The sequence below is a fragment of the Gymnoscopelus braueri genome, assembly GCF_963280865.1.
Source record: "Gymnoscopelus braueri genome assembly, chromosome: 12".
NCBI lineage: Eukaryota > Metazoa > Chordata > Actinopteri > Myctophiformes > Myctophidae > Gymnoscopelus > Gymnoscopelus braueri.
Genome location: NC_137614.1, coordinates 18,445,385 through 18,472,979, shown reverse-complemented (window position 1 = coordinate 18,472,979; position 27,595 = coordinate 18,445,385). Strand labels below are relative to the sequence as shown.

The 27,595-nt window shown below is 42.4% G+C and overlaps 1 protein-coding gene across 8 annotated transcripts in view; it reads right to left on the bottom strand.

Annotated features, from left to right (window-relative positions):
• The window catches only part of kazna (kazrin, periplakin interacting protein a), a 229,031-nt gene that overhangs the window by 39,529 nt on the left and 161,907 nt on the right, over positions 1-27,595 (bottom strand). Inside the window, exon 1 of one of the 8 annotated variants that reach the window (XM_080443728.1) lies at positions 15,112-15,376. The exons of the other annotated variants lie outside the window; for them this stretch is intronic. Within the exon in view, the coding sequence (XP_080299854.1) occupies positions 15,112-15,142 (31 nt within the window). The 5' untranslated portion in view covers positions 15,143-15,376. Of the gene's footprint in view, positions 1-15,111; positions 15,377-27,595 lie in introns of those variants that run through there. 8 annotated transcript variants of the gene reach the window in all.

Genomic DNA, 27,595 nt, shown 5'->3' with positions numbered 1-27,595 from the left:
ACGCATACTGAGGTACACTACCATTCCTCCTAGCTCCACTGAACAGGCACCCTGACGAGCCTGTAGGAGTCACTAGTGTGCAGCAACTAGCCTGGCTTCCCTCCCACGAACATATGGCTAACCATTTTCATCGGAATGCCCTGCCAAGCCGTATGCACCACGGTGGTGGGTAGGACCCCATTACCCCTCTGCCAGTGCCACCCCAGCGCCCAAATTCTCCACATTTACATAGTACAACATACAGTGTAATAATGTCCCTATGAGGAAAATGAACGTAAACTTTGTAAAGTGGATTTTCCTACTTTATCTTTGGATTGAAAGTCAAGAAACATACTAAAACACAAAATGTAGAATGAGTAAAGTGTTGTGATTTAGGCAGTAACTTCAGATAAATTTTAAGCCATTATTACTGTCCATTTTTTTTTCCCTAACTACAACTAGTATAGACAATATAGAAAAATCGTCACTCTTTTGTTGAAAATGTTTTACGAATGTACATTGCAGGAAGTTGTTTGCAATGCGACAGTCATTCCCTTCCTGCTCAATTACACAGACAACAAACTGAACAATGTCAGTCGCATCCCAACACATGTTAATGATGCTGCTGTCACTCATTCTCAGGTTATTTGTTGATTGATTGTCAACTTAGATTTCACATGGGTCCAAAATGTCTCTTCTTACAGCTTCTTACAGTGATAATCACCTCATACCCTCTCTAAAACCCAATAAGTGACACTTCTTGTCTAAGAAGTCTGGCATCCCTATTTTGGGCATGTCATTATACAGTAGGTGACATTTTCACTCACTCACACATGCTTGCATGTATACGCACACGCACACGCGCACACAGACACGCACGCGCGCGCGCACACACACACACACACACACACACACACACACACACACACACACACACACACACACACACACACACACACACAAGTGAAAATAGCAGATCAGTTATTTCCGCTACTGTTGAAAAAGGGCTTAAGTGGTTAACCTAAAAAACACTACAACAAGGAGACCTGCCATACACAGTGCTGTCCCGATACCTTTCAGCATGATGAAGGTCCGACCCGGCCACTCTGGAGCTAAAATAAACCTTTAAGTTCATTGCTTTTGCTGCCCACGTTCTGTGGCCTTATGGTTCTTAATTTGTGCTAGCTAGCTAAATCTAAGTGCTTGTGGATAAAAGTCGACGGCTAAATGACAAAAATGTAATGTAAAAAACAGGTTATTAGCTGCAGGGTCGAAAGAAACCGGTGGCGAGGAGAGTGTCATTACACAGAGGTGTACTTAATGGACCTGCGGTAATAGGACCACATTTTACAGAACAACTCAAGCTGCTACAACAAAGAGCTGCCCTGTTCTAGTAAAATAAGAGCCTGTGAGATACTGTTCATTGGCGTTAAGAGATTCTGTAAGGTCATGCGCTTGATTCAATTACTAATTCATTATGGTTGTGTTTATTGATTGTGCAATGGGCAGCACTCTAAGACGACAAAAAAACTAGGAACAAGGATGCTGAGCAGAGATAAAGGGTTTTATACCCGACACACAACATACAAATCCTGAATAACAATGGCCATGGTTGATATGAGCCTATTCTCCTTTATAGGGAATCATTCAGTCTTGCTAAGATAATCATGAAGGTGCATAGCACAGGCAAACTTACACCTGTGAATTTGATCAATGTAGATGAGAAAAGTTTCAATGAATAAATAACAATTAGTGATCTCAACATTTCCAGAAACGTCAGGGCATAATTTGTGGTAAGTAGCTCAAAAGTTTCATTTCTTACCCTTCTTAACATAATTATTCTCTATTTTGAAAAAATAGGCACAGTTTATCCAATTAAGGGTCTACAATTTAGGCAAATTATCAAAAGGCTTATTGCAGTAATGTGATGAAGTGCGGATTAAGGATCTGGGTAGCAAGGCTACGCGCCTGCAGTAGCGTTTTTGCAACTCAATTTACAAAGTGTGTGTGGCCTTGTGAGACATACTGTGGCCTTGGTGCACTTTTTTAATGTAGTATTAATTTAGTTAATGGACCATTAAATCTGCATTGCACCGATAGTAAGATGGCCTATTTTCAGCATTTATAGCTTAAATTCCCACACTTTGACAGCCCAGAGGCCTCCGGCAGCTAGAGGAGGCGATGGCAGAGCGTCCGAATGTGTCACAGTAGTTAGCAGCATACTGCGTCAGGAGGAAAGAGGCGAGAGAACTGATATGTTGCTTTCTCCAGGCGGGCACAGTGCTGAAGCCTTCCAGATAACGTGGTGAGAGGTGGTGGGAGGTGGTTGGAGTGGTGGGGAGAGAGAGGACAGCCAGCCATTTGTCAACATCCCCATAGCCTTCAGGCAGGGAACAAGCATGCACTCTAGCTCTGCATTACAAATGACACCCTGAGCTGGAGCTTCTTGATAAGTGCAATCTTTCCTGCTACTACCCCCAACCCCAACCCCAACCCAAGGACTGTATGTGCAGTATTCTGCTCATTCCCATTTAATGAACTACCTGCCAGAGTTGCCAACTTTTGCCTGCTGGTAAGTAAGCTCATTTCTTGCTAAACTGTATGGAGACTATGTGGTTGCACAGGGCACTGGAGCCAACAGGGGGCTCCTGGGCACCCTCATGTCCTCCTGGGTTAATCTAAGGCACCTATATATTTGAAGACAAATACATTTATTGTAGACTAGAAAAGATCCAAGAGCTGATTCTCAATATTAATCATTATCGAGAGACCCAGTAAAATCTTGAACATTACATTCAGAGCTAATTTAACACTCCGGCGGATTAATACTACAATTGTACGTCGAATGACAGTGTCTCCCGTGCCGATAACACCAACAATAGCTAGTGACATTGTATCAATTTCCATCAGGCCATGACAGATCGCCGGACTATACTGTAAACAGTTCTTATCACGTAATGGCGTACTGACATTGTTGATCGATGAACGATTGGAAAGTGAGGATAGTTCATAGTTCATTAAGTCTTCTGTGTTAGCCTAACATTATTTAATATTTGTTACCATTTGCACTTTTCTGGCAGATATACAAGGCTCAATATAATACATAATTTGTTTGATCTGAGAATCTTGCACAGTATATAGTTGGCTTATAATTGGTCAATCATACATAACTTCATTCTCAACATTAAGATTGAGAATGACCTGGATGTACTGTAAGTCTTCCGTTCTCTCACACCACATACTTAACTTGTATGTGAAAGTTTGACATCACTTTTGTTTATTCATTTTCTTTATTAATAATGTCGACCTGTTTCATTCCTTAGTGCCTGAAATCAAGTTTGCACCACTCCATTCTCTACGTTGACAGCCTGGTAATGATCAACAGTTTGCTCATTGAATCAAACATTTGTCATCATCATTAAAAACAGTACACAATTAAAAAAAAATAAGAAAAGCTTTCCACTCCTTACCAAGATCCTTTTATTCCTAACTGAAAAGCCATACAATGTGTAAGACAATGTTTTCAGTAACTGTGATCACACAGAAAGACAGGCAACAACATAGGATTGCATTTTGTTTATGAGGAAAGAAGGTTTGAAGTGAACAGCTCTGTACTATGAGGAATGAGAGGAATCCATCAGGGTTGGATTCTCTCTCTCCCCCTCAGGGTTCGGTGGGGTAATGAATCTGCTGCTAGCCGTGTCTTCACTGCCACCTGTTTCCCACTGGCTAATGCAGCCGATACAATTTAGCTAGCGCACCTGCCAAAAGACAGCTAGAAATATGCCTGAAAACACAAGTGCAGCATGCAACAAAACTTATTAAACTCACCAAACCTATGCATGGCAGCAGCCCTGCAGTGGGGGATCAAAGCGGTACTTAAACACTTTGTGTTTGTTGCTTTCACAAACATGTTTTCAGTAGACCAAAATACCATAAAGCTTATTATATATTTTGTAGGTTTTTAATGGATTTAATGTGTCCCTCTGTGTGACTTTTCGCACAGCTGAGGTACCAAAGGAACTAAACTGAGTAATGGCCAATGAAATGTGTCTCTGAGCTGCAAATTGACCCAATCGGCAAATAATATTAAATATGTGCATTCATTAAGCCTCCTCCGTCTCCTCTCCTCTATCCCTGAGCGAATCTGCCTCTAGTTATTATGATTCATTGAAACAGTAAATAAAATCTCCATTCCCAGCCGTTGATGTAAATGATGGTTTAAATGCGTCTATTTCCATAATAGCTGCCATGCATCAGCTGGCACACAAAGGGGACCTGTGAATTACGATGATGATGAGTGCCATGTCCTATGTCTGTGATTTGGCCGTGATAGCCCAAGCTGTCTTCGTAAATCACCCCACAGTCACACAGCGTGACAGCTGTGAAGGACAGCTACAGTACGGCTGGGCACCAGTAATAAAGATTGCCTCAAACTCACAGAAATCCTTCAGGGACTAGGAATCCATCATCCCTGGCGAAACGAACTTGATGGTGCAAAACAAAAAAGCAGACATATGAAAAGACTTTACCAATGTTTCTCTCAAAAAGTAAAATGTGTCATCTCTGCTGTGAGAAAGCACTCCTAAGTTTAGTCAATTTGACCATTAACCTTGAAACTGTGCCTTTTAACTCCCCACGTCACCATCAATAATAAAATAGAATATTGGCAGGTGAGACTGCTGTTTGTCTAGTTTCCACAAAGCATCTTCAATCACTGGAATGAGTAGATCTCATTCCAAAGTACCACTGAGAGTCGATTCCTTCCTCTAGGGGCTGCCTGTCCGATTAGCTGTCAATACAGACCCTCATTGCTTCTCTTTTTCCTTTCTCAGTGGTGTTACAGTATGGCTCCCGTTTCCCCCTCACTCCTGTCTTTCGATCTCTCTCGCTCTCTCTCTCTCTCTCACACACCCTCCCTCTCCATGCACCACAAAAACAGGAAGATTCACAAACCTTTCCTCCTGAAAGGTCCAGTAATCTGTCAATGTGTTCAGTGGCCACAAGGCAGCTGAAATTGCACTTTGCTAGAATGGGAGTGGAGGTTGAAAATGGATAGGGAATGACAGCATGTGTCTCGAGGGGGAGTTTTTCTTTCTTTTTTAGATTTGTTCACCCTCTTCATAGTGAGTGGGTAGGGGAGATGGCGCAGCGTTCAATTTAGCCACCACTTGCACCACCATTCTTCATAGAGTTAACTACAGTATTTAAAAATAATAATAATGGCAAGCAGGGAAGAGACCCGCACACCATGCATTATGCATGCACCCTACAACAAATTCTAGTAGCAGCAAAAGTGTTAATTTCACTAAGCATCTGCAGCATCACGTAGCTGCCAACCGCCAATTAACAAAGGAGAGGCAAAGCAAACAAATCCTATCATGTCATCTAAAAGGCTAGAAAAAAAGGTACTCAATTACAATAGCGTGCTGCATGTGTAAATGTAGCGTAAATATTTACCAACACCCTTGGATATAAGTTGGATCTAATGTATTTGTGTTTTTTAGATTTTTTTCCCTTGTGTGTATGATTAGTTTTTGAACGTTGGGTGTTCTTGGTCTTGCAGCAAAGTACAACCTTTTTGGTCAAATCTGGAAGGAGAGCATACGCTGGGTGAGCAACTTTTATCTAAATGAATGGGTGGGCGGAGGGGCATCCGTTATATAGCTTTAACAGTAGAAACTGAGTGCAGCTATAGTTAATGCATCATGTCAAACAAGCAAACACATTTTTCTGGGAAAAGAATATCAAAGCGAACAACAGAAAAACATGCAGTGTTTAACCACTGAGGCCGTCGTCCTTTGTTGTACGCCGAACAGCAGAAATATTCGATCTACAAGCTTACAACGTGTCGCAATGCGACGCGTTGTGAGCTTGTAGATTGGTTATTTCCATTATTTTCGCCTATAATGACATGCCCAAAATAGGGACGCCGGCTTGAAAGTGGTTGAGGAAGAGCTGGACTAGAAAAACATGCCAGCAGAAAGGATTTACAACCTCATCCAAAGGCTCAATGCATAGCATATTGTGCTCTGGCTGGGTGGACAATAGAACAGCCCATAATCAGGAATGTGTTGAATAAAAAAGGGGAATGAAAGAATAGCCGGGGTCAGGAATGTATGCTGCAAGCTCTTTCTTGAAGGGAGGTTACATCCCACGTTCTATTTGTTTTGAACTTGGCAACTGAGTCATGCCACTGGAATAACAACATTGAGTAAATGGCTTTGCTAAAATCATTAAGAGATGCCTTGCCCAGTACAAAGCTTAACCTGTCATGACTGTCATGTAAATACATTCAATATTCAATCTTAAAAACAAATCTGAAAGGGCTAATGATTTTTTAACCAGCAAAGAAAACAAGACTCCAATCCATGAGCCTTCTTCTATAGTAATAATATACATATATTTCTTCTTATATAGTAATACTTTTTAAATGGACCATTTTAACTAAAGTCTTTGCTTCTGGGGGTCCCTGGAACAACATATTTTCAGATGGGGGTCCGCAGCCAAATATATATCAATTTGGGGGTCCTTGACACAAAAAAGTTTGAGAAGCACTGGGCTATTCAATAAGGCCTAATCTATGACTAAAATGTTGCTATGATGTATTGTAAAATATGTCCTTCAGGAAAGAAGGGATTCTTTCCTGTTAGAGGTGCCCTCCTTGTGACAGTGTGGAATGAATGACCTAGCCTTCATTCACCCTACCAACAGCATGCTAGTAGTCCATGGAAAGCATTCTGTTATTCCATAGAAAGCTATATACAATGGAGCCCTCAGGATATAATGCATTCATGCAGAGTTCAATTTCCCTTTCTCTCTCTTCTATCTAGAAGGCATACCAAGCTGCATATGAATAAATTATTCCATGGCTTCACTTTGATTTAACAATGCTAGACACTCAGATAAAAGAAATACAGAAAAAAACCCACTATTTTATACAGGAATAATGCAATTGCTTTCTCTGACCAGGATGGTCTGGGTAAAGATCATCATACCATAACTTTGAGTGTGACAGGGTCAAGGACGGATGTCTACGAGCCAATCCACACCGCTGTAGGCTACAATAGAGATTTGGCAGTCTGACATTGTTCCTGCATCATGGCCAATCAAAACGTACAAATAAATGGAATGTCATTTGCTTTGTGTTACAGAAACTGCTAACTTTATCGAAAAGATTACATGTTCATGGTAAATGCATCACTATCTGCTCCTGCTAGTCTATGTGCAGACAGTATAGATTATCAGCTCTCTTTGGAAAATGGCCAACCCATGTTGTCCTTTTCTGCTGGAGTTATTGCGCAGACAACCTCTCTTCTTTGTGATGTGTTGATAACTTGATAAGTGTGTTCAGGTTTCAGTTCAGGTTTTCAGTGTATTGCGTGGTTGAAACAGGCACTTTTACTACCCCACATATTTCCCCCCCCACACACACACACACACACACACACACACACACACACACACACACACACACACACACACACACACACACACACACACACACACACACACACACACACACACACACACAAGCACGCACGCTTGCACACACACACACACACACACACACACCACAAACCAACATTGCACTTCTGATAGGATATTGATCAACGTCTGCCGTTTGCAGGCAGGTTTACAAGCAGTAGCCCATATTTGACCTTTCCTTCCAGCCTGTTTCATTGCAGGGTTTGCCACAGAATTAGTTGGAACCTGCATTGTATGTACTGTATATTCTTTCTAAAGGTTTCTTTTTTACCTTTTGTTTTACCCGTTTACTTTTTCTTAACTTGTATTATACCCTGTTATTTTAGCTTGTTTGTTAATATTATATGTTGTTAGCACAGCCTGAGGATGTCACACCAACATTTCCCTGCACATACTTCGACGAATGACAAATATAACCTCTTTGAATCTTTGGATTTAAGTGGATAAACATAAAATAATGCACACACGGCAGATTTCTTTCTCAATAGATTTTATAAATGGCTTCAAGACTTGACTGCATGAGTTAGTACGGTAATACAAATCTGATTGGTCATCTCTCCATATTTCTTTTTCTTTCTCAATCACAGTCAAACTCACTTCACGCACGCACGCACGCACGCACGCACGCACGCACGCACGCACGCACGCACGCACGCACGCACGCACGCACGCACGCACGCACGCACGCACGCACGCACGCACGCACACACACACACACACACACACACACACACACACACACACACACACACACACACACACACACACACACACACACACACACACACACACACACACACACACACACACACACACACACACACTTTGGATTAGCTAGTCCATTCACATAAGCAGGAGCAATCTGCCTGTGACGCTTGAGGAGATGACAGGGTCGCTGAAGGGCTGATGAAAAAACTAAAGGAAAATAATTGAAAGGGCCCTCCTCCAGTGCTTTGGGGCACCCCATCACAGAAATCAGCCCCTCATGTTCTGTATTGATAGAGACAGTGATGAAGGGAGACTGGGATTCTGGGTAATGGCGAGAGATAGTGCAGGCAGGCCATTCATTGATGACGAGCAACACAACGTGGTAGGCAAGCCTCAGATGCCTCATATAACCTCAGTACGGTAACAAGAAGTTAACAAGCTAGGGATTGTGAAGAGGCCATTCAAATTGCACCATACAGCATATCCCAGGGCTACAAAATGTTAAAGGATCTACACCATGAATTTAAAATATATATATATATATTTAATATCATATTGTTTATGTCCCTCAAACGTTTTTCAAAAGGTTTGAGCCTAAATCAAGCGAGCCTAAAAAGCAAAATAAGGAAGAAAAAAAATATATATATATATCTTTTTTTTTTTACTGAAAAACGGGAGGAATTGTACCCTGACGTGACGTCACGTCAGGGTGCAAATCAGTTTGGCCTGTTTTGAGACCAATTTACAGAAAACCCCAGATTTGCTGTGAAAGCCTGAGTGTTCAAACTGGGGTATTTTTGGGGATAGAAGAGAGGTAGGGGAGACCAAAAACACACAAAAAAGAAGAAAAATTTAAAATTCATGGTGTAGTCCCTTTAAGAATGTTACATAGAGAAAATAAAGATTTCACCTGGCATTGAGAATTCAATAAACTCTCTTGTTGCCATCACGACATGAGGCTAACACATTAAAGTAATAAGGATGTCATTCACACTGAGATCATTCATGCTTTTTCATGCTAAGATGCGATCCAGGCCAGGGCCCTGTGCCTGATCTGCCCTCGAGCTCACTGGTTCCAAAACGTTTTCGCACGGGACACAACATAGAAATTTGGTGTCTCCCCGGGACCCAAGCGCACAAAAATACTTATATAAATATAGTGAAAATTGTTTGGGAAACACTGTTCTAGCTCGAGTCTCGACTGTGACAATCTATAAGTCTACAGTTTTTAACAACATGGAATGTGACATTCCTTCGTGGGAGAGAGGGATTAGAACAGAGCATGACAGTGAGTGAAAATCTGATCAGCTGGATAGAATGGCCGCAATGGCAGCTATTCTCACCCAAACCTCTTCTGTGTCAGCCATGCTGGATAGAACTTGTATCATACAGTAGTTCTTTAAAAGACAGACTCATCTACAGTCAGACACAATCACTGACCACCGAGAGAGAGAGTAACCGCAGCTGACAGCATAAAGGACACACACTACTGTAAACCTGTCTAATGTTTACTTTGAAGTGAGCATGTCTGGGAGATTTCTGAGCCACTGCCATCTTTATCCAGGTGTCGTTTTTCAGAGTTACGTAACTGCCTCACTGTCTTTCTTTCTCTCAGTCTCAACTGATAGAGGAACCGTCCCACTTTTCAAAACAATGTGCTTGTGCGTCTCCTATTTACGACACCGACAAACACACAAACAACTGAGGGATTATTTTCTCAACTGAAACTGCAGTTGGGCAGATGCAATGTGCAGCTTCTGGAACGCCCTCATCAAAGAGATTAGCAGCCGATTCTATGCATCATATAGCAGAGGTACTGCTTAGGTCCTGATGGAGGGATGGATAGATGGATAGATAGATGCCTGAAAGGAAGAATAGAAGGGATAACCATGTCCATGGTTTTGCACAAATCCATTAAAACACCCAGCTGGATGAGTCACACTGTAAAGTCCTCATTTGTACACCCTCAGAGTTAAATAAACACTGAGGATGTCACAGTGCAGGGATTGTAAACAAGCACAGCAAACAAAAGGGCAACCCTCCCGCATAATTGGAGAGTGGAGACTGTCAACTATCCTCTTCCATGAGCTCATCATTAACCTCTATATTCTCCAGCAGTATTGTATTTACCAAGCATTCAGATGGTAAATAGATTCTACCATTAACATATGCTGGACCCAGTCCAAGAGCTTATGATTGCAGAAATGAACAATATCTGCTCATTTGTGATGGGTGTAATTACCTGTACAGTACCGATCAGGACATTTAGAACCAAAGGAGCGAGTGGACACACTAATGAACTGATGCTCCCCTAAGGCTGTTTCCCCGAGATAGAACAACGTATTGTTTCTGATTCCTTTTAGACAGCTTATGCCAGGCGTGACAAGAATGCTAATGGCTCACATTGAGCCGGGCAATAACTGCCGCAGTGCCTGTGGTTGATTAGCTGCATTGGTGTTGTAATTTGAACATAAACGTTTTGTATCATTTTCTGTTGACACAGATATTTTTCTATCTATCTTGCGAAATGTGGGAATATAACACACATCAACATTTAGCTAACGATTTTTTAACTAGCCTACATTAAAACAATTTTGGCATGTAATTATAGGCGAAAAGAAATCTACAAAAAAATGTATGTCCAAAAATGTGTGTGTGTTTGTACAGTATATGCTTTTGTAATTGAATTTGATGTAACAGACAAAAATAAACAAGCATGGTTGGAAATGTTGAATAAGGTCTTCATGTCCTATGACCACTACAACTGTATAGTCATCAGGATTAGCAGAAGACCGTAATTCATTTTAAAATTATTTATCCATTTAGCTAACTCAACAGAATTATTAAGGTGTGTGTGTGTGTGTGTGTGTGTGTGTGTGTGTGTGTGTGTGTGTGTGTGTGTGTGTGTGTGTGTCCGTGCATGCGTGCGTGAGTGGTGTGCATGTGTGTAGGCATGTGTGTCACTGAGATTGCGTGTGTCTAGTTACGGGCAAATCTTTGGTGCCAAAGGGTAACTGGTGTTGGTTATTTATGAGTCTGGACAAATCATGAGGGCAGACACTGTGTCACTTCACATATTTCACCATAAAGCTCTGTGTCACACGCACGCAAGCGCACACATACGCACGCACGCACACACACACACACACACACACGCACGCACGCACACACACACACACACACACACACACACACACACACACACACACACACACACACACACACACACACACACACACACACACACACACACACACACACACACACACACACACACACACACACACACACACACACACACACACACACACGCACCTTTGAGTCAACACAGAGACATTGTTCAGCAAACATAATTCTGTCTCTGTCCACTCTCTCACCAACATGTCACGCTTACAAACAACCAGTTGTCCCAGGAGAGCTATCTAAGGCAAGCACATACACACACAAATTTATTTTGGCAGAAAACCATGGTTAAAACTATGGTTATTAGTTACACTAAAGCTTTTAAAATGTCCAGCCAAGAGTCAAATAATGATTTACCCAACAAATTACAGTTCAGAGGGGGGTAAAACAATCCAGCAGAGATGGTTTCTAAACAGAGTGCCCACACCCCTGCTGACAACACCAGGAAATAAAGCTCAGGATTAAAATTATAACTCAGAGGATTTGTTAGACATTTTCAAGAAGGAATACAAAAACTTACAGGTTTTGTCGACTCAGGGTGTTTTATAAAGTGAGGAAGAGGTGTGCTATATGTGTATGACAGCAACAGCAGGTACACTACAGTCACAGCGGACGAGACACTGGCAAATTGACTAGCATACTCCCATTGGGTCATCTTCAGCCAAAATAAGAATTATAAATAAGAATTCTAGTGATTTGGCGAGATGGAGAGATGGAAATGAAAAGACAGGACATGTAGACAGAAGAAAACAGAGTCTGCAATTATCTCTTCAATCACAAACGTGTTGTGGGCAACAAAAGCCTTTCAGGACATATGGGCAATTCATTGTTATGATTGCATTCATACCACCGACTTGATTGTACATCAAGACAGTTTATTACCCCTTTACTCATTCTGAGCTGTCCACTCAGTCCACCATACCAGAAATAGAAGCTATCTAGCACACAGGAAGGGGGGCTGGCTGCATTCACCTTGCTCCACCAGTGACAGAAGGCAATTACACACCTAGAGCCAGGCTCTGCCACCTCTCATAATTATACTGTCACACTGTTCTCTGGCCTGCTGAAAAACACACGGGCTGTCCACTACAGCCGGTCCGATATATCAGCCATTATTTGACATTTTTGGACAACGTCGGTATCTGCAATCATGCCGCGGATGTGTACCAGCTTTTAACCACTTTCAACCTGGCGTTCCTATAGGGCTTTTGTCTTCAAAAGTTAAAAAGAGTCTAGTTTGTGTGTTTTATCTATCAAAAGGTTTGTTTGTTTATTTGTATGTATTTGTTTGCTTATGAGCTACGTTTTTCAAACCAATTAGGTTTTATGTTTATTTTTGACAAAATATTGGGACCACCGATTAAAATTGGGATCAGACCCAAAAATCTGGCATCGGTCGGGGCTCTACTGTCTATACACCGCTTACCTCACAGTGCTACAGTACATTGTTTCTGATTGACAGGACAAAATGTAAAACAAAAATAAAAACAGGAAAGCAATGCCAGGTATTTTGGTTGACTGGCACATCTGACAAGGTGGATATGAGCTGATGGTGACAGGCAAGAACGCCAAGTATGACCCATGTTTGTTATGCTTTCCAGTTTGCACCACAGACCACAAGAGGAAGTTAGAGATCATATCAACGACACGATGAGAATGCAGGGCATGCAATTCAGCACAACTGTGTATGCATATAGCCACGCCTGGGACAGTGAGGCGACGCCAAGAGGTCCATGTGTATCCTGGAGGCGTTTTTTTTGTTGTGACAATGTTAACGGTGTCACTCACCGCCACACCCCAGGGTGACGCTGGACGGGGTTTACGCGTCCTACAAGCAGGATGGAACTTGGGTTTGTTCAGTTTCAGCCAGGAGGCCGGGTTAACGGGACAACTTTTGACCTTAAAAAGGTGAAATAAATTGATTGATTCATTTGAAACATTTGAACATATGTCAATCTATCCATTTGTAACTCTGAGAGTATACAAATGCAACCAAACCATCCATGCATGTGTTCAACATCGTATACTCTCAGAGTTAAATTGACACTCAGGATTTTACACATGTTTTCATTTGTATACTCAGACTTGAGTATTGTACTGTGCACTACATGTCACTGGGTGCAGAGAGTGTGAACAGTAATTATTCAAAAGGGTCTTGTTTGAACTCATGTCATGGTGATCTTTGAGCTCAGCCGTTGGTGTTGTTTTTTGGCCCCTGGGTTGAAGGACAGGTGTACAACAAGCAGTGGGTAGATAACATACTGTATGGATGTTTCTGGGGGGAAATGATTGAGAACGGGTCTAAAAGACAGTCATACGAGAGCAAGCACATCCAGTCTGACAAATACTGGGATGGCTGCTGTTGCAACGGATTTTTCTTTAACCACATTAACCTTGCTGTCCCTATTTCAGGCATGTCATTATAGGCAATGCAAAAACAGTGAAGATAGCAGATCTACAAGCTCACAATATGCTGCATTACAGTGAATTGTGAGCTTGAAGATTGGCTAGTAAGTAAGTGAGTAAGTATGAATGAAGTATATAGGGTTTAAGGTGTATAAGTGAGTAAAGTTCAAATAGCACTGAAAACAGAGATGGTAATCCAGCCAAAAAATATGAATTCTTGTTTGACGGTACAGTGAAACATGCATTAAAGGTAAAACTAAAACGAAGTCCAGTCAACTTGCGTGAGACCACAGTGTTTATAATGTCAACACAGCACATACAAAGCCCCAAAAACTCTTGTTGTTTTGAGACAAACACTGCAGAACAAATCCCCACAAACTCCACTCGGTCTGACTCACCTATTCGCAAACCACTGGTAAAAGAAATCCCCTTAATAAAGCCACTCACAAACACTGCAGTTTCTGTTCAGCCTCAAACAGCTCAGGACATGACTGCAACGTTTCAGTCATTGTCAAAACACTGGCTCATGGCTATAATCTTTAACCACATGTAGCCTAGCGTCGCTATTCTGGGGCAAAATTAGCAGATCTACAAGCTCACAACACATCCCATTGCAACGCATTGTGAGTTGGCAGATCTTCTATTATTGGCGAAGATATCAGTGTACAGGGGGGAAAAGGAGGGGGCCAAGTATAGAGCCCTGGGCCCCCCGGTCAACTAAGTACGTTTAAAGTGGTTAATGAATAAACGTATTTCCAGGAAAATAGTCATTGTTCTATCAAGTTCTAAAAATAGCATTGGCATATTTACCAGTACTGTCAAAAACCAGCATGGCCTTTGGTTTGAGAAGTCACAGGTTAGATCCCCACAGTAGCCTATGTGTGGCCTGTCAAGCGTCCTTGTCCAAAACAATATAATAAATAAACAAGAAATACAATCCTACTCTCACTGTACATTAAGTCAGCTAAATGGCTCAAATGAGCAGTAAGGGTCACATGGGGTTCAGAGTAAACATCAGGCTCTACAATGCTACAGTCCACACACACTCCCATGTTCAGAGAATAACAACCAATTGTGAGGTCAGCACAGGTTAAAGTCTCCCAACGGCTCAACTGACTGAATTACTGAGTGGCTGATTCTCCCGACATGACACCTGACTCCCTGTCCACATGGGAACAGGCCGTTCTTTGCGCCGAACACACACAAACACGGATTCTAATCCATAAAACTGCAGACTTCGGCAAAAAGATGCCTTTTGAAATTATTAAACGTTTTAGGACCCGACAGCTGAAACCGGCTCCATACTCCAGTGTGGTAGAGCGACAGAGCTGGTCTTTTCCCACTCACCGGGTTTTGCCTCCTCCCTGTCCGACTTCATGCCCTCCTCCTCCTCCTCCTCCTCCGAGAGTTTTCCAGAGGATTCCAGGATCTGTCAGGTGCGTGTGCTGAGGGACGATTGCCACAGAAACAAGGGAAGGAGGGAACTCAAACACCCTCCAGCTCAAACAATCCTCTCATTCTCACACTCCACTGCCAACTGCCTTTATCTTTTCCTGCTGTACTCAGCCTCAAATAAAATCCAGGAAAGTATCTCCTCTCTCACTCTCTCTCTCTCTCTCTCTCTCTCTGATTGTACTACCTGTTCACGGCAACTCCCACAGGTTTGGAAATACAGTACACGCCTCCCCTCCCCCTCAACTCCAATAGTATACTACTAGGTGAAGAGGGGAGGAGCTGCACTGGGTTGTCACTATGTTCTCCCACATTACTCAAACATATTACGCACACATGCGCACAAACACATACACAGAGACACACACCTCATAATGCCGATTAGGAGGAGGAGGAGCTCTGTCAAGGTGTGGGCTGGCAGGCAGGTGAGAGTGTCAAGAGTGTGTGTAATGTGTGTCTCACTTAACACAGCGACAGGTCTACCAGCTGTTGTCTTGCCCGGGGGGTCTTTTGCAACCCAATGCGCTTTCCAGGAACACCAAAGGCACTGGAACACGTTTGAACACCATGCACTACAGCATGATGACCAGATGCTGTGTGGAATATAATTATGGGAAGGCAACACACAATGTGTGTGTGTGTGTGTTGTGTCTTCAAACGGTGCTTATTTTGACCTTTATTGTCCAGTGGCTGTGAGGTACTCTGTGACAAGTCTGTTTTGTTCACGTTCTAAATAAATCTGTCTTCATCATTAAAAAAACTAAGCACTTAATGTCCATAGATAACAGAATTAAGGGAGTTGTATGGAGTAGAGTATAGGTCTCCTGCCAGGCAATAAGAATGGATTTAAGGCTTCAGTCCTGGGTTACACACAGGATATTGTCCAAACATTTGGTGCTTTTACAACTCCCCGTAAATGTAATAAGTCAGTTTATTTCAATCGGTTTTTTTTCAATATACCTTGAGGATCAAAAATAACTAAATCAATATGAATCAAAACAGCTTTCACAGTTATCGTGGACAAAATGAGCACCAGCTAATCCTATCAGTTGGTGATTGGTCAAAGCAATCGTCTACCTGAGAGAAAAATCAATGATGTAATCTGAGAGTTTGTTCTCAAGCAGAGATGGCCCAGATGATAACAACAAAAATCTCTTAGAACAAGCGTGATAATGACTCATGAAGTAGAAACTTTCCCCCACAACCATCGAAGTCAGAGCGTATGAATCATATAAATGAACAACAGATGAGCCTAAAATACATTTTATTGCTGCCCATTTAAATTACAATGTTGTCACCTTAGTGTAGTGTACACCGTAAAAACCTCAATGTTAATTTAACTGTCAGCGTGTAATCAAGTGGTGTAATCAAATAGACCCTTACGGCTCCATTTGTACATTCTCAGGACACTCAGGACTTTATAGTGCAGGGACTATAAAGTCAAAGAAAATCATTAAGAGCTCAATCAGACTACATTCACGTCTTGCCAAAGTCACTTCCTGTAAACAGTAATTCTATTTGTAAGTAGCCTCGGGAACCAACGGTTCCTGAGCCATGTGACCCATAGGTCAGGAGCCTATCTCCTGTTTCCTTAGCGTGAGGCAGTTTGATGTGCACGTACACCCCCTGGACATGACAATAGTATGTCACATGTCATGACTTAACCCCAATCCAACCGTTGATTGGCAGGGAGACATTAAGTACCATTTTTATAGTCTTTGGTATGACTCAGCCGGGGATAGAACCCCCGACCTCCCAATCTCAGGGTGGACACTTTAAACACAAGGCCACTGAGAAGGAAAATTCTGTTGTACTGTATATAATGAAGTACCAGGTAGTTGGTAGTTAGTACCAGGTAGTTAGTACCATGCATGGGAAAATGGGGTCAGGCCTGAGAAATTAATGGATCACCCTGATATCAAAATAATACAGCAAGGCCTAACATGGTACATGAACCAACACATCAAAAGTGAGTGTTTTCTCAATATTCCAGTACTATCCACAACATCTTAAATTGTCACTAGCTCTACAACCAGAATTATTCCATCATGGCTCTTGTAGTGTGTACCATTTGAAACTCATTCACAGCGCAGACCCAAGCAGACCCAAAGAAAATAAGCTCTTGTTGTCTATTGTGTCCGTGCATAATGGACATAGTGAGGAAATTGAATACTGCCTGCTCAAAGGCGGGGTTTGTGGTGCAAGCAAGCCCCCACCCCAACCATCTCCCCCCTCTGCTAAACTCAGCTGATAGGCCACTGATTAAAGTGGGAAATAGAGGCACGACAGAACAGCTGCATTCCTGCAGAATCGGGGACATGATGAAAGTGAACGGGAGGCTTTGTCCTGTGTGTGCATGCCGGTGCATGTGTGTGTGTGTGTGTGTGTGTGTGTGTGTGTGTGACTGTGTGCGTGCAATATGTAACTGTAGGTGTTCTCGTGCATGTGTGTGTGTGGGTCGATTTCACTCAATGATAACACTCCAGAGGGGAGTTGGGAGGTATGAAGAAAGAATGCCAAGGAGGCTCAGCGTTTCACAGGAGTTCTATTGTAATGAAGCAGACAGACTTCCCTCCAGCTCGCTGGAACCACTTTAAGCCTGGCGTCCCTAAGTTATCATATGCAATATTTTCTATAGTTTGCAAAAAAGAAATTAAAAAATGTTCATACATTTTCAGAAATGTTCAAATAATTCCAGAAATGTTCAGACATATCAGATCTAAAAGATCCCAACCCATCACATCTCGAGACTTAGATCAGCTATCTTTGCGATAGGCAGGCCGTGCCGGCCTGAGCCTACATGTCCTTGGAATAGAAATGCAAGTCACTAACATTGAGAAGTCAATGGGCTCATTCTGTTTCCCCAGATGTCCCGGGCGGGCGTTGTTTATAAAAAAAAATAAAAAAAGCTAAAACGCCAGATTTACATGGCCGGCCTATCGCACATAAGATGTTTTATCTCAGATTTTTAAATTTCAAGCGGTTCAGCAACGACTTCATTCCATACTCTACGAATGAATGAATGTCTTTGTCATTCTGCCAATAGAGAGAGTCAATTTTCATCAGAGATAAATGACCACAGTTACCACCATGTAGTAGCAAGTTTCTCCAAACACCTGGAGATGAAAAAAGCAACAAATGAGAAATGACTCAGCAACTTTTCCCCATTCTGAACAACTGTGAACATAGCATGGGAACCTGGCAAGCAAAACAATCTGTAATGGTGTCATTTATCACACACAACCGTGTGTTGTAATGTTATTTAAAGCATTTTGCTGTTGAAATTGCTTGCTGGAGTGCTTGAAAAAGTACTGCAATACAGTGGGCCAAGTGCACACGCAAGTCTAAATGCCAGAAGAGTCTAACTGCAGCACACTGTACAGTACATTATATCTACAAAATGGGGGAAAGCAAAGTCAGTTACAATTTCAATATAATAACCACCTGGGACCTTGCAAACTTGCTATAAGCTGCAAAGGATTTCCACAAGATGCAAACGCTTTGATGATGCGTTTGCATATTTTAACAACTAGCTTTCAAGGAGCAGTGCTTTAGAGGGCAGCCAACAACATAACATAAGCATATTAATTATAGTACAGTTACCACAGACCTGTGTGGACACGCTGGCTCGCATGTGAGGCACAGTAACTAGGAAGCACTCCAGCTGCTGCTTGCTACCAGACACTTATGAAGATAAAGTGCTAATCAGCAGGTCTGTCGGGCTTCCTAATTAAATGAATGTACTTGGCGCGCGCTGCCTATTTACACTGCATTAAAGACAGCGTCAAATCACACGGCGGGGACCGGGGAACAATAGGAAACGTGCTTTCCGGGATACGGATGGCTTGCTGCGTATGACAAAAGGGCTCCATAGAATAGGTGGTTACTGAGCTGTGTGCTGAACTGTGGTTACATGAACATGAACTTGACTTGAACGTTAGAGCAAAACTAAGCAAAGCTAGTATGCACCTTGTACTTTCTTGGGTAATTATGTGGCACACAGACTTAAGTCAACAAACGGATGCATGCAATTAGCATCCTGTGCGCGCGCACACACACGCACACGCGCACGCACACACACACACACACACACACACACACACACACACACACACACACACACACACACACACACACACACACACACACACACACACACACACAGGTTGTATACTTCTGGGGAGCCCGGAGGTGATAAGCTGAGAGCTCTATCCTTTAAATAAAAATCAATGGAGGCGGCCGATCTGTCTCTCTGCACGGTCTCTATACACCATACCACACAGGACAGAAGTACCGCTTAGCACTGCCAAGAAGATGTTATCCATTCAGTCGCTATGCGCTAGAAAGAGAGAGTGGAAAAGAGACGAACAATGAACTTGTGTGAATGCATGTTTGTGTGTTTGTGTGTGTGTGTGTGTGTGTGTGTGTGTGTGTGTGTGTGTGTGTGTGTGTGTGTGTGTGTGTGTGTGTGTGTGTGTGTGTGGGTACAGTACAGAATTATGCAGGCAACTGTTTATCTCCACAGTTCAATTGCGTCTGGCGAACAATGTGGCATCCGTTTGTTTGACGCCCATACCTGCATTTCACTAAGTTCAAAAGAGAGCAAGTTCACAGGAACGACAGACAAAAGGAAACTCTGTGTGAGAGTACGCATGTGTGTGTGTGTGTGTGTGTGTGTGTGTGTGTGTGTGTGTGTGTGTGTGTGTGTGTGTGTGTGTGTGTGTGTGTGTGTGTGTGTGTGTGTGTGCATGTGTGTGTGTGTGTGTATGTGTGTGTGTGTGTGTGTGTGTGTGTGTGTGTGTGTGTGTGTGTGTGTGTGTCAAGACAGTCAACCGTTAAATGCAGCCCAGTGCGGTTGCTTGCGAACAATGCTTTTCTCTATCCGGCCATCCTTTTAACATCCATCCACCTGTCATCAGTACTGGCTAGCTGGCACTATCATCCCAACAGGGGGCTCTTGTCAACACACACACAAAGTGCCCGCAAATGGCAAACTCCCCTGCTTATAAATATATAAATAAATAGGTAAATATATAAATAACACGTTCTCCCACTCCATTTCCCAAGGGTATTTCCAACGTGGCAACCTGCGCTGCCAAACAAGCGGAACAGCACAGTGAGATAAACATTATGCCCGATTCCGTTTTCCATCAGCGAGGTCACAGCCTTGTAATGGATGTGTTGTACAGTCCTGGCACACCTGTACGATGGAACAGCCTGCGCTCTATCAGGCCAGCAGACGGGGAGACGACTGTAGCCGCCAGAAGAAAAAGGGAGCGTAGTATTCTCTCCAGTTCTCTCTGTGAGCTTGTAGGGAGAGTAGTAGCTAGCGCTGGTATTCCGTAGCGGCACACTGCCACAGCATGAATGGAAGGTGCTGCTGTCAAGGTTATAGCGGTAGTAGGATGAGTCAGTGCAAACTACTTTCACTCATTTTCATGTTCTCTCGCATATGCTGGGAAGCAAACTGAAAAAGAGAATACTCAATTGTGTGGCAAATGATTCTACACACCAGAACTACACATTGCCAATCAGTGACTGTGTGTGTGTGTGTGCGTGTGCGTGTGCGTGTGTGTGTGTGTGTGTGTGTGTGTAGGATGTACAGATTCATATTATTTCTGTCGCTAGGCAATAGCATGGAATGTAGAAGAGCATATTTTGCTTCTGAGGGGTCCCCCAAGGCTAACTTCAGGGGTTCAGGAGGAATGCTTAGGCCTTGTATTTTCTGTGACCTCAAGGTGACAGCGATTTCCTCTCCCACCATCTCTCTCTTCCCTCAGGCACTTCACATGAACGGGGAGGGTGGGTCAGGGTCAAAAAGGAAACTTGAAGTAAGGCTATAACGTTTGTAACCTTATAGCGCTGTTTAACGTGTGAAGTGGCTGTCTTCCAGCATTTAATATCTTACCTGTCAACTCTCCCTTTCTCAATTTACCTCACACCACATCCGCCTTGTTTTTCCTTTAGTCATCCCATCATGGTTTCCATTTCTCTTTTTTTTTAAATCTGGTCTCATCAGTTCTTTTACTCTTTTCTCTCTCTCTCCGATGGTAATCAGTGTAAAAAGGGAAGCGCCAATCAACCAGCTGTCTGCTTCACTGCGGCTGCCACTCAGCTCTCCTCCAGACTCACCCCCATCACCACCTTTACTGCCAATCCTGCACTTCCAGACGGCAGCCCAGATTAGCTGCCCCATGGGTCTTTTTAACCCGTCGTTTGAAGGGCAGAGGAGACAAGGTATTAAAGCCCCAGGGGCCGGTTGCACCAGATGGGGAGTAAGGTTAGTTTTTAAATCTATGCATGATAAGAAGAATGTGTGCTAGATCAGGTCTAAAATTACACCTCTTGCACCACATGGGTATACCGATACGTCACACCTGGGTGTGCAGTTTTATGCCTGGTGAGGGGAAAGTGTTAAGTTTTGAAATTTGGTCTAGTTTTTCAAGGACTTTGACAGTTGGACTAGTTTGCCACAGGTAGTGCGGCTAAAGTTTAATCACCGTTCTAAATTAATACACAGGCAGCTAATTAAACCTACAATTGTATTAAATGGCTTAGCCTAGAATAGCCCATAATAGCCTAAAATAGGCCTATAAATATAGCCTATAATATGCCTGGCGGCTCTTCATTGTAATAATTGCCGGAAATACAGTCTGTAGTCCGGTTTCTAATTTTCTCATTAAAAAAAGAGGTGTAAAACTTTGTACGCTCACTCCCTAGAGGCCAAGGAAAAACCTTTGCCCTGCATTTTTCACATCTGCCTTTTGTAGCACCACCAGGAGGCCGACTTATGCAAAAAAATATATATATTAGACCTTCAGATGTTATGCAAAGTTCACCCAAATCGGTACACATGATCTCTGTAGTCATGTGATCAAGACGGATCTGTGTGATTTTTTATATTCCATCCTGATTGCCTAAGATTGACATCTAAAGTTCGCAGGAGTGGCCAGTTTTGAACAAAATGCCACAAATCATGAATGCAGCGTCCGATTGCGGTGAAAATTTGCATGCACATTCTCACTACGTTGAGGAACAAACGCCACTCTTTTAACATTGCCCTATTATAGCGCCACCAGGATGCCTATTTTTATTCTAACAGTGGTGGCGATGGTAGCATAACCATGTTTCCTCTTACCGGAATCATGAACAAACATTTCCATTGCATTGGCATCCCATGTTTATTATGTGATGCTTGTTTACCAGACATTAGTTTCACGAGTTGTCACGAGAACAATTAACTCTTGCTTCATGACCTTTAGATTTTGAGCGTAAAACCTCCAAAATGAGTGAATGCTTTAACTATATATTTTTTATAAGTGATCATGGTAAACATGGAATAATTAACATCTACTGTAAGAGTCGTTGATTATTTCTAACATGATGCAGTAAACAACAACTAAGACCAAGGTGCCTTTCACTCATAAATTGTTCAGCAAGCATGCTTTCAGATCAAAAAGAAATACTAAGAGAACAGACACATACTACAGAGCTGAGAACAGGCATTGTTCAAAATGTTCACTGCTTGTACCTGTATGAATAAGTGACAAATAAATCCATCTTGATTCATCAGGCATTTCCTTTGAACTAAATTATGAGTTCTCTTATTTCCACTGCAGCAGGACTCCATGAGGAACACACTGCTACCACAAAACTGATGCTAAAGTTAGCACCTTTAGTTATTGTTGTTGTTTTTTACCAGTGGTCCTTTTCAAAGTACATTTGGGGATATGATTAACGGGGGGACTGATAGTTTGTCAACCCACCACATGAATGTAATTTGACATTTAATGTGCACATGCCGCTCCTGATTAATTTACCCACACCAGCAAGAAGCTGTTACATCAAGGAGAAAATTCTCGAAAGTCAAAGAACTGGTAATGTTTGGAGGCACAGAAAGAAAGGCACACATGGGTTCACCTTCAGCCTGGTAATGACTACACAGACAAATTGATAGGGTTAATATAATTACTCCCAGTCAATAATCTTTTTACTCACTATAATAATTACTGGACATTAAACGCTAGCTAGCTATGCTATCAGCTGAAGGCTTTTTTTTTTATTGGCAGTGGATATTCATCCATTGTACAGCGTTGGTAAAGAAGATACTATTAAACCACCGGATACCCTGTAGAAACCAAAACTGCTATCAGGGCTCTGCACGCTAAATCACCTTTGTGTAGGCCTACAGCAATACGCACGCACGCACGCACGCACGCACACGCACACACACACACACACACACACACACACACACACACACACACAGGTCAAATCATTGTGCTTGAGATTAGTTTGAGACAGCTAATATAATGACTTCCTGAAGAGGCAGAGGCGATAATCCCCAGATTCCCCACCCCTTGAAATCCAACTTTTTGACCTTCTGACCTTTGAAATCCAATCATCTTCAGCCCTTTAACAGAAACAGTTACAATGTATTGATGCTCCTTTTCACTAATGGCAGAGATTCACTATTTCACTAATGGCAAAGATAAGGTAATCTGGATCAGACCTCTGATTTGTTGTTATGGTCAAAAAAGTCTGTTATTTAAAAATGTACTTGAGTAAAAGAACAAAAGTATTGGCATAAAAAAATACCAAAATATTTTGTATGCCAATATACCATTGGCATACAAACTGTACCAAAAGTAGAAGTACTCATTATGCAGAATGTCCCACAAGTTCAATATGTATACAACTCTTTTGAAAATAGCAGATCTACAAGCTCACAACGCGTCGCCATGCGACCTTGTTGTGAGCTTGTAGAGCTTGTAGATCGGTGAGCTTGTAGATCAGCTATTTTCAAATAGCCAAAGTGTAAATAAGGCTAAAGTGGTTAATGTATGTTTTTTTAATAATCAAAATCTACAAAGTAACTAGTAACTAAAGTTTTCAAATAATTATAGTGGAGTAAAAGTACAATATTTGCCTCTGAGATGTAGTGGAGTAGTGGTAAAAGTAATGAAAATTGGAAATACTCCAGTAAAGTAAAGATACCTTAAGTACAATGCTTGAGTACATGTAATTAATTACTTGTAAAATTCCTGGCCTTCTGCAGCCTTTTAACTTTTTAACTTTTTTTATTCTCTAGATTCTCTTATTAAAGTTGTTTTGTTTTTGTTTTGTTTTATTTTTCTCTACTTAGTTCAACATGTAAAGCGTCTTTGAGTATTCAGAAAAGCGCTATATAAATCCCAGGTATTATTATTATTATTATTATTACTTTCCACCACTGTGTGCACTTCTGATCAGTGATCAGAATGTGACTCTGTAGAACCAACGGCGTCATACAGTATACTGTATAGCGCGATGCACTGCCTTCCACGGTGATTGGATGTAATCGGTGTAACAGTGGAACATCGATAGCTGTGCAGCTTTAATCTGGCTGTGTTTAAGGCACGGTGAGGAGGCGGGGGGACATTAGTGCTGCTGTGGTACAAAATTCTAATTTCACACTCGCCACGCGTGAGTAAAAATACAAAAGTGCTTCTCATCAGAGCTGCTTTTCCCCCTCAATCCCTTTGCATTCAGTATGTACACAGGAAAATCCACTTAACTCCAAGAGTGTACAAATGCAACCGAATGGACCTCACAGGTCCATTCCATTTGTACACTCTTGGTGATAATTAACACAGGGAACTTTACTGTGCACTCAGCCAATGCTGCACTATAATTCTTTGGGCTACCTTTCACATCCCCCCCCCCTCTCTCTCTCTCTTCTCTCTCTCTCTCTCTCTTCTCTCTCTCTCTCTCTCTCTCTCTCTCTCTCTCTCTCTCTCTCTCTCTCTCTCTCTCTCTCTCTCTCTCTCTCTCTCTCTCTCTCTCTCTCTCTCTCTCTCTCTCTCTCTCTCTCTCTCTCTCTCTTCTCTCTCTCTCTCTCTCTCTCTCTCTTTTTCCCCGTCACAGCCTTTTCCCCCCTCTGGATATCCTCTTTGCATGGCTACAACTAGCTTTCTTAGCTCTTATTATATCCATTGTTTAATTTTTTTTTATTGAATAATCATGAAGCTGTTTTTTTAAAGAACATTTTAAAATGTTGTATATAACAATTTTGTATACAACAAATCAACATGACATTTCTTTTAAATAATGGGCTAAATTGATTGGTCTGATTAACCACTTAAGCCCTATTCTATATTTCATCGTACAACGGTGTCATGCAGAAATAGCATTACAATGTGGCATGTTGTGAGTTATTTTTATCAATCAAATGTTATTAAAATCTTTTTTTTTAAATGTGTTTAAATAATTGATTAAATCGATTAGTTCGATTAACGTTACACCCTTTCCTCTTTCTGGACTTCAATTAACATGATGTGCACACTCAGCTGGGCCACGATTCATCATGATGCTGACATTGTTTGACAGCATATGTGCACAAACAGCATCTGTCTGAGAAATGATATGGTGTTCAAAGATTACATTCTGCTCTATCCACTTCCTCTTAGTTCTATCCTCTATTTCTGTCCCTCTTGCTTTCTCTCTTCTTATCCCTCTTTCCATGTCTATCTGTCTGTATGTCTGCCGCGCGCGCGCACGCACGCACGCACGCACGCACGCACGCACGCACGCACGCACGCACGCACGCACGCACGCACGCACGCACGCACGCACGCACGCACGCACGCACGCACGCACGCACACGCACACGCACACGCACACGCACACACACACACAGGAAATGGAAAAAATAGTTCCAATGGATCCAATGTAATTATTATTTAGTCACATGCTCTTGTTAATACTTTAATACTTTTCACATAATGTTTAAAAAACAATAGCAAAAACAGGCAAGCGTTTGTTGGCATTCATTTCAAGAGGAAAATTAATAAAAAGTTATATAGAGATATGAGATTTCTGCCCGACAGCAACGATATACAGTCTACCTGTCTCTTTCCATGTGTCTGTCTGTCATTCTCTCACAGTCTCCTCACCATCCGTCTCTTCCTATGTGTCTGTCTCTCTCTCACACCTCTCTACCTGTCTCTCTGGCATTGCATGTCTGTGATGAATCTGCTGATCCTACAGCACTCTGTTCCCTGTTCTCATTCTGAAGAAACTCCTGGTGATATACACGGCGGCCTGGCCGATGCAGAGGAGGTGCGCGCGCATGTATGTGTGTGTGTGTGTGTGTGTGTGCATATTCACTGAGTTTGCACTTTCACGGCACAGAGGAAGCAATGCTAGAACCAATGCACCAGCTGTTATGTGCTGCAGAAGAGCATGTGTGCATGATTGTGTGTGTATCCGAGCTGTGTGTGTGTGTGTGTGTGTGTGTGTGTGTGTGCGTGCACATGTTCAACAGTATATCACAGTGTATGTCTGAAAACATCAGTGTATGAGTGCGATTGCTGACATCTGTCCATGTAATCACATCTGTCTATCAAGTGCTGCCCTCTACTACACTGTAATATCCTGAGTGTTAATTGTGACCCTACACTCTCAAGTTACAAGATGTACACAGAATTACAACTATAACTCATTTCTACAACACACACTGAAGTTTCAACCGCACCACATTGGAAGTTCACATGTGGTGGACATTTGGTGTAGAGGGAAAACGTTTTCATGTTGGGTTGTCGCTGTATGCAGGCCAAAGCAAATTCCTTGTTGTAAGTACACTCCGCGTTCTCACTCCCAAAGCGTCACATTTTGCCGCTCTGTCAGTAGCCCTGAAACGTCAAGTTTTTACATGACGGGACGCCATGGCGACGTCGCATGTTGCCTGACCTAACCCAAACCCTAACCCTAACCTCACAAAAATATACCTAAATCTAACCCCAACCCTAACCTCACAAAAATCTGCCTAAACCTAACCTTAATCCTAACCCTAACCTCACAAAAACTAAACTCTCGGTTTGAGTAGTATTTGAAGCTCCAATGCGTGCCTTTAAGTTTTTGTAGCCCTATAGTGACGCAATAGGGAGTGAAAATGACAGAGCAGCAATAACTGACGCCTATCTGTGAGAATGTAAGATACAATTAGGACCTTGACACACTACACTGATCCCAGATACCCCTTAGCAAGCATAATGAACCTGCTGCTGCTCGTGAGCGCTCTCTTGGTCTCGCTCGCAGGAGCCTAAGAGGAGAGGAGACTGGCAGATTAACAAAACCCATAAGAGATGCTCAAGTGGGGAAAAGGCCGGTGGACAGTGGAGATTCATGCTGCACGGTGGCATCGTGCCACAGTGGATGGCAGGCCAGGAAGAGCTTTCGTAGACCTGCTGGTGCCATTACTGGCAACTCTGAACCACAACACAACTGCCCATGTCCTTGAAAGTGTGTTGTGTCATAAAAGGCATGGACGATCAAAGTGGTCAGTGTAGATAGCCAGGGGAAAAAAATATAAATCGAAACATGTCTGGCCACAGTGGAT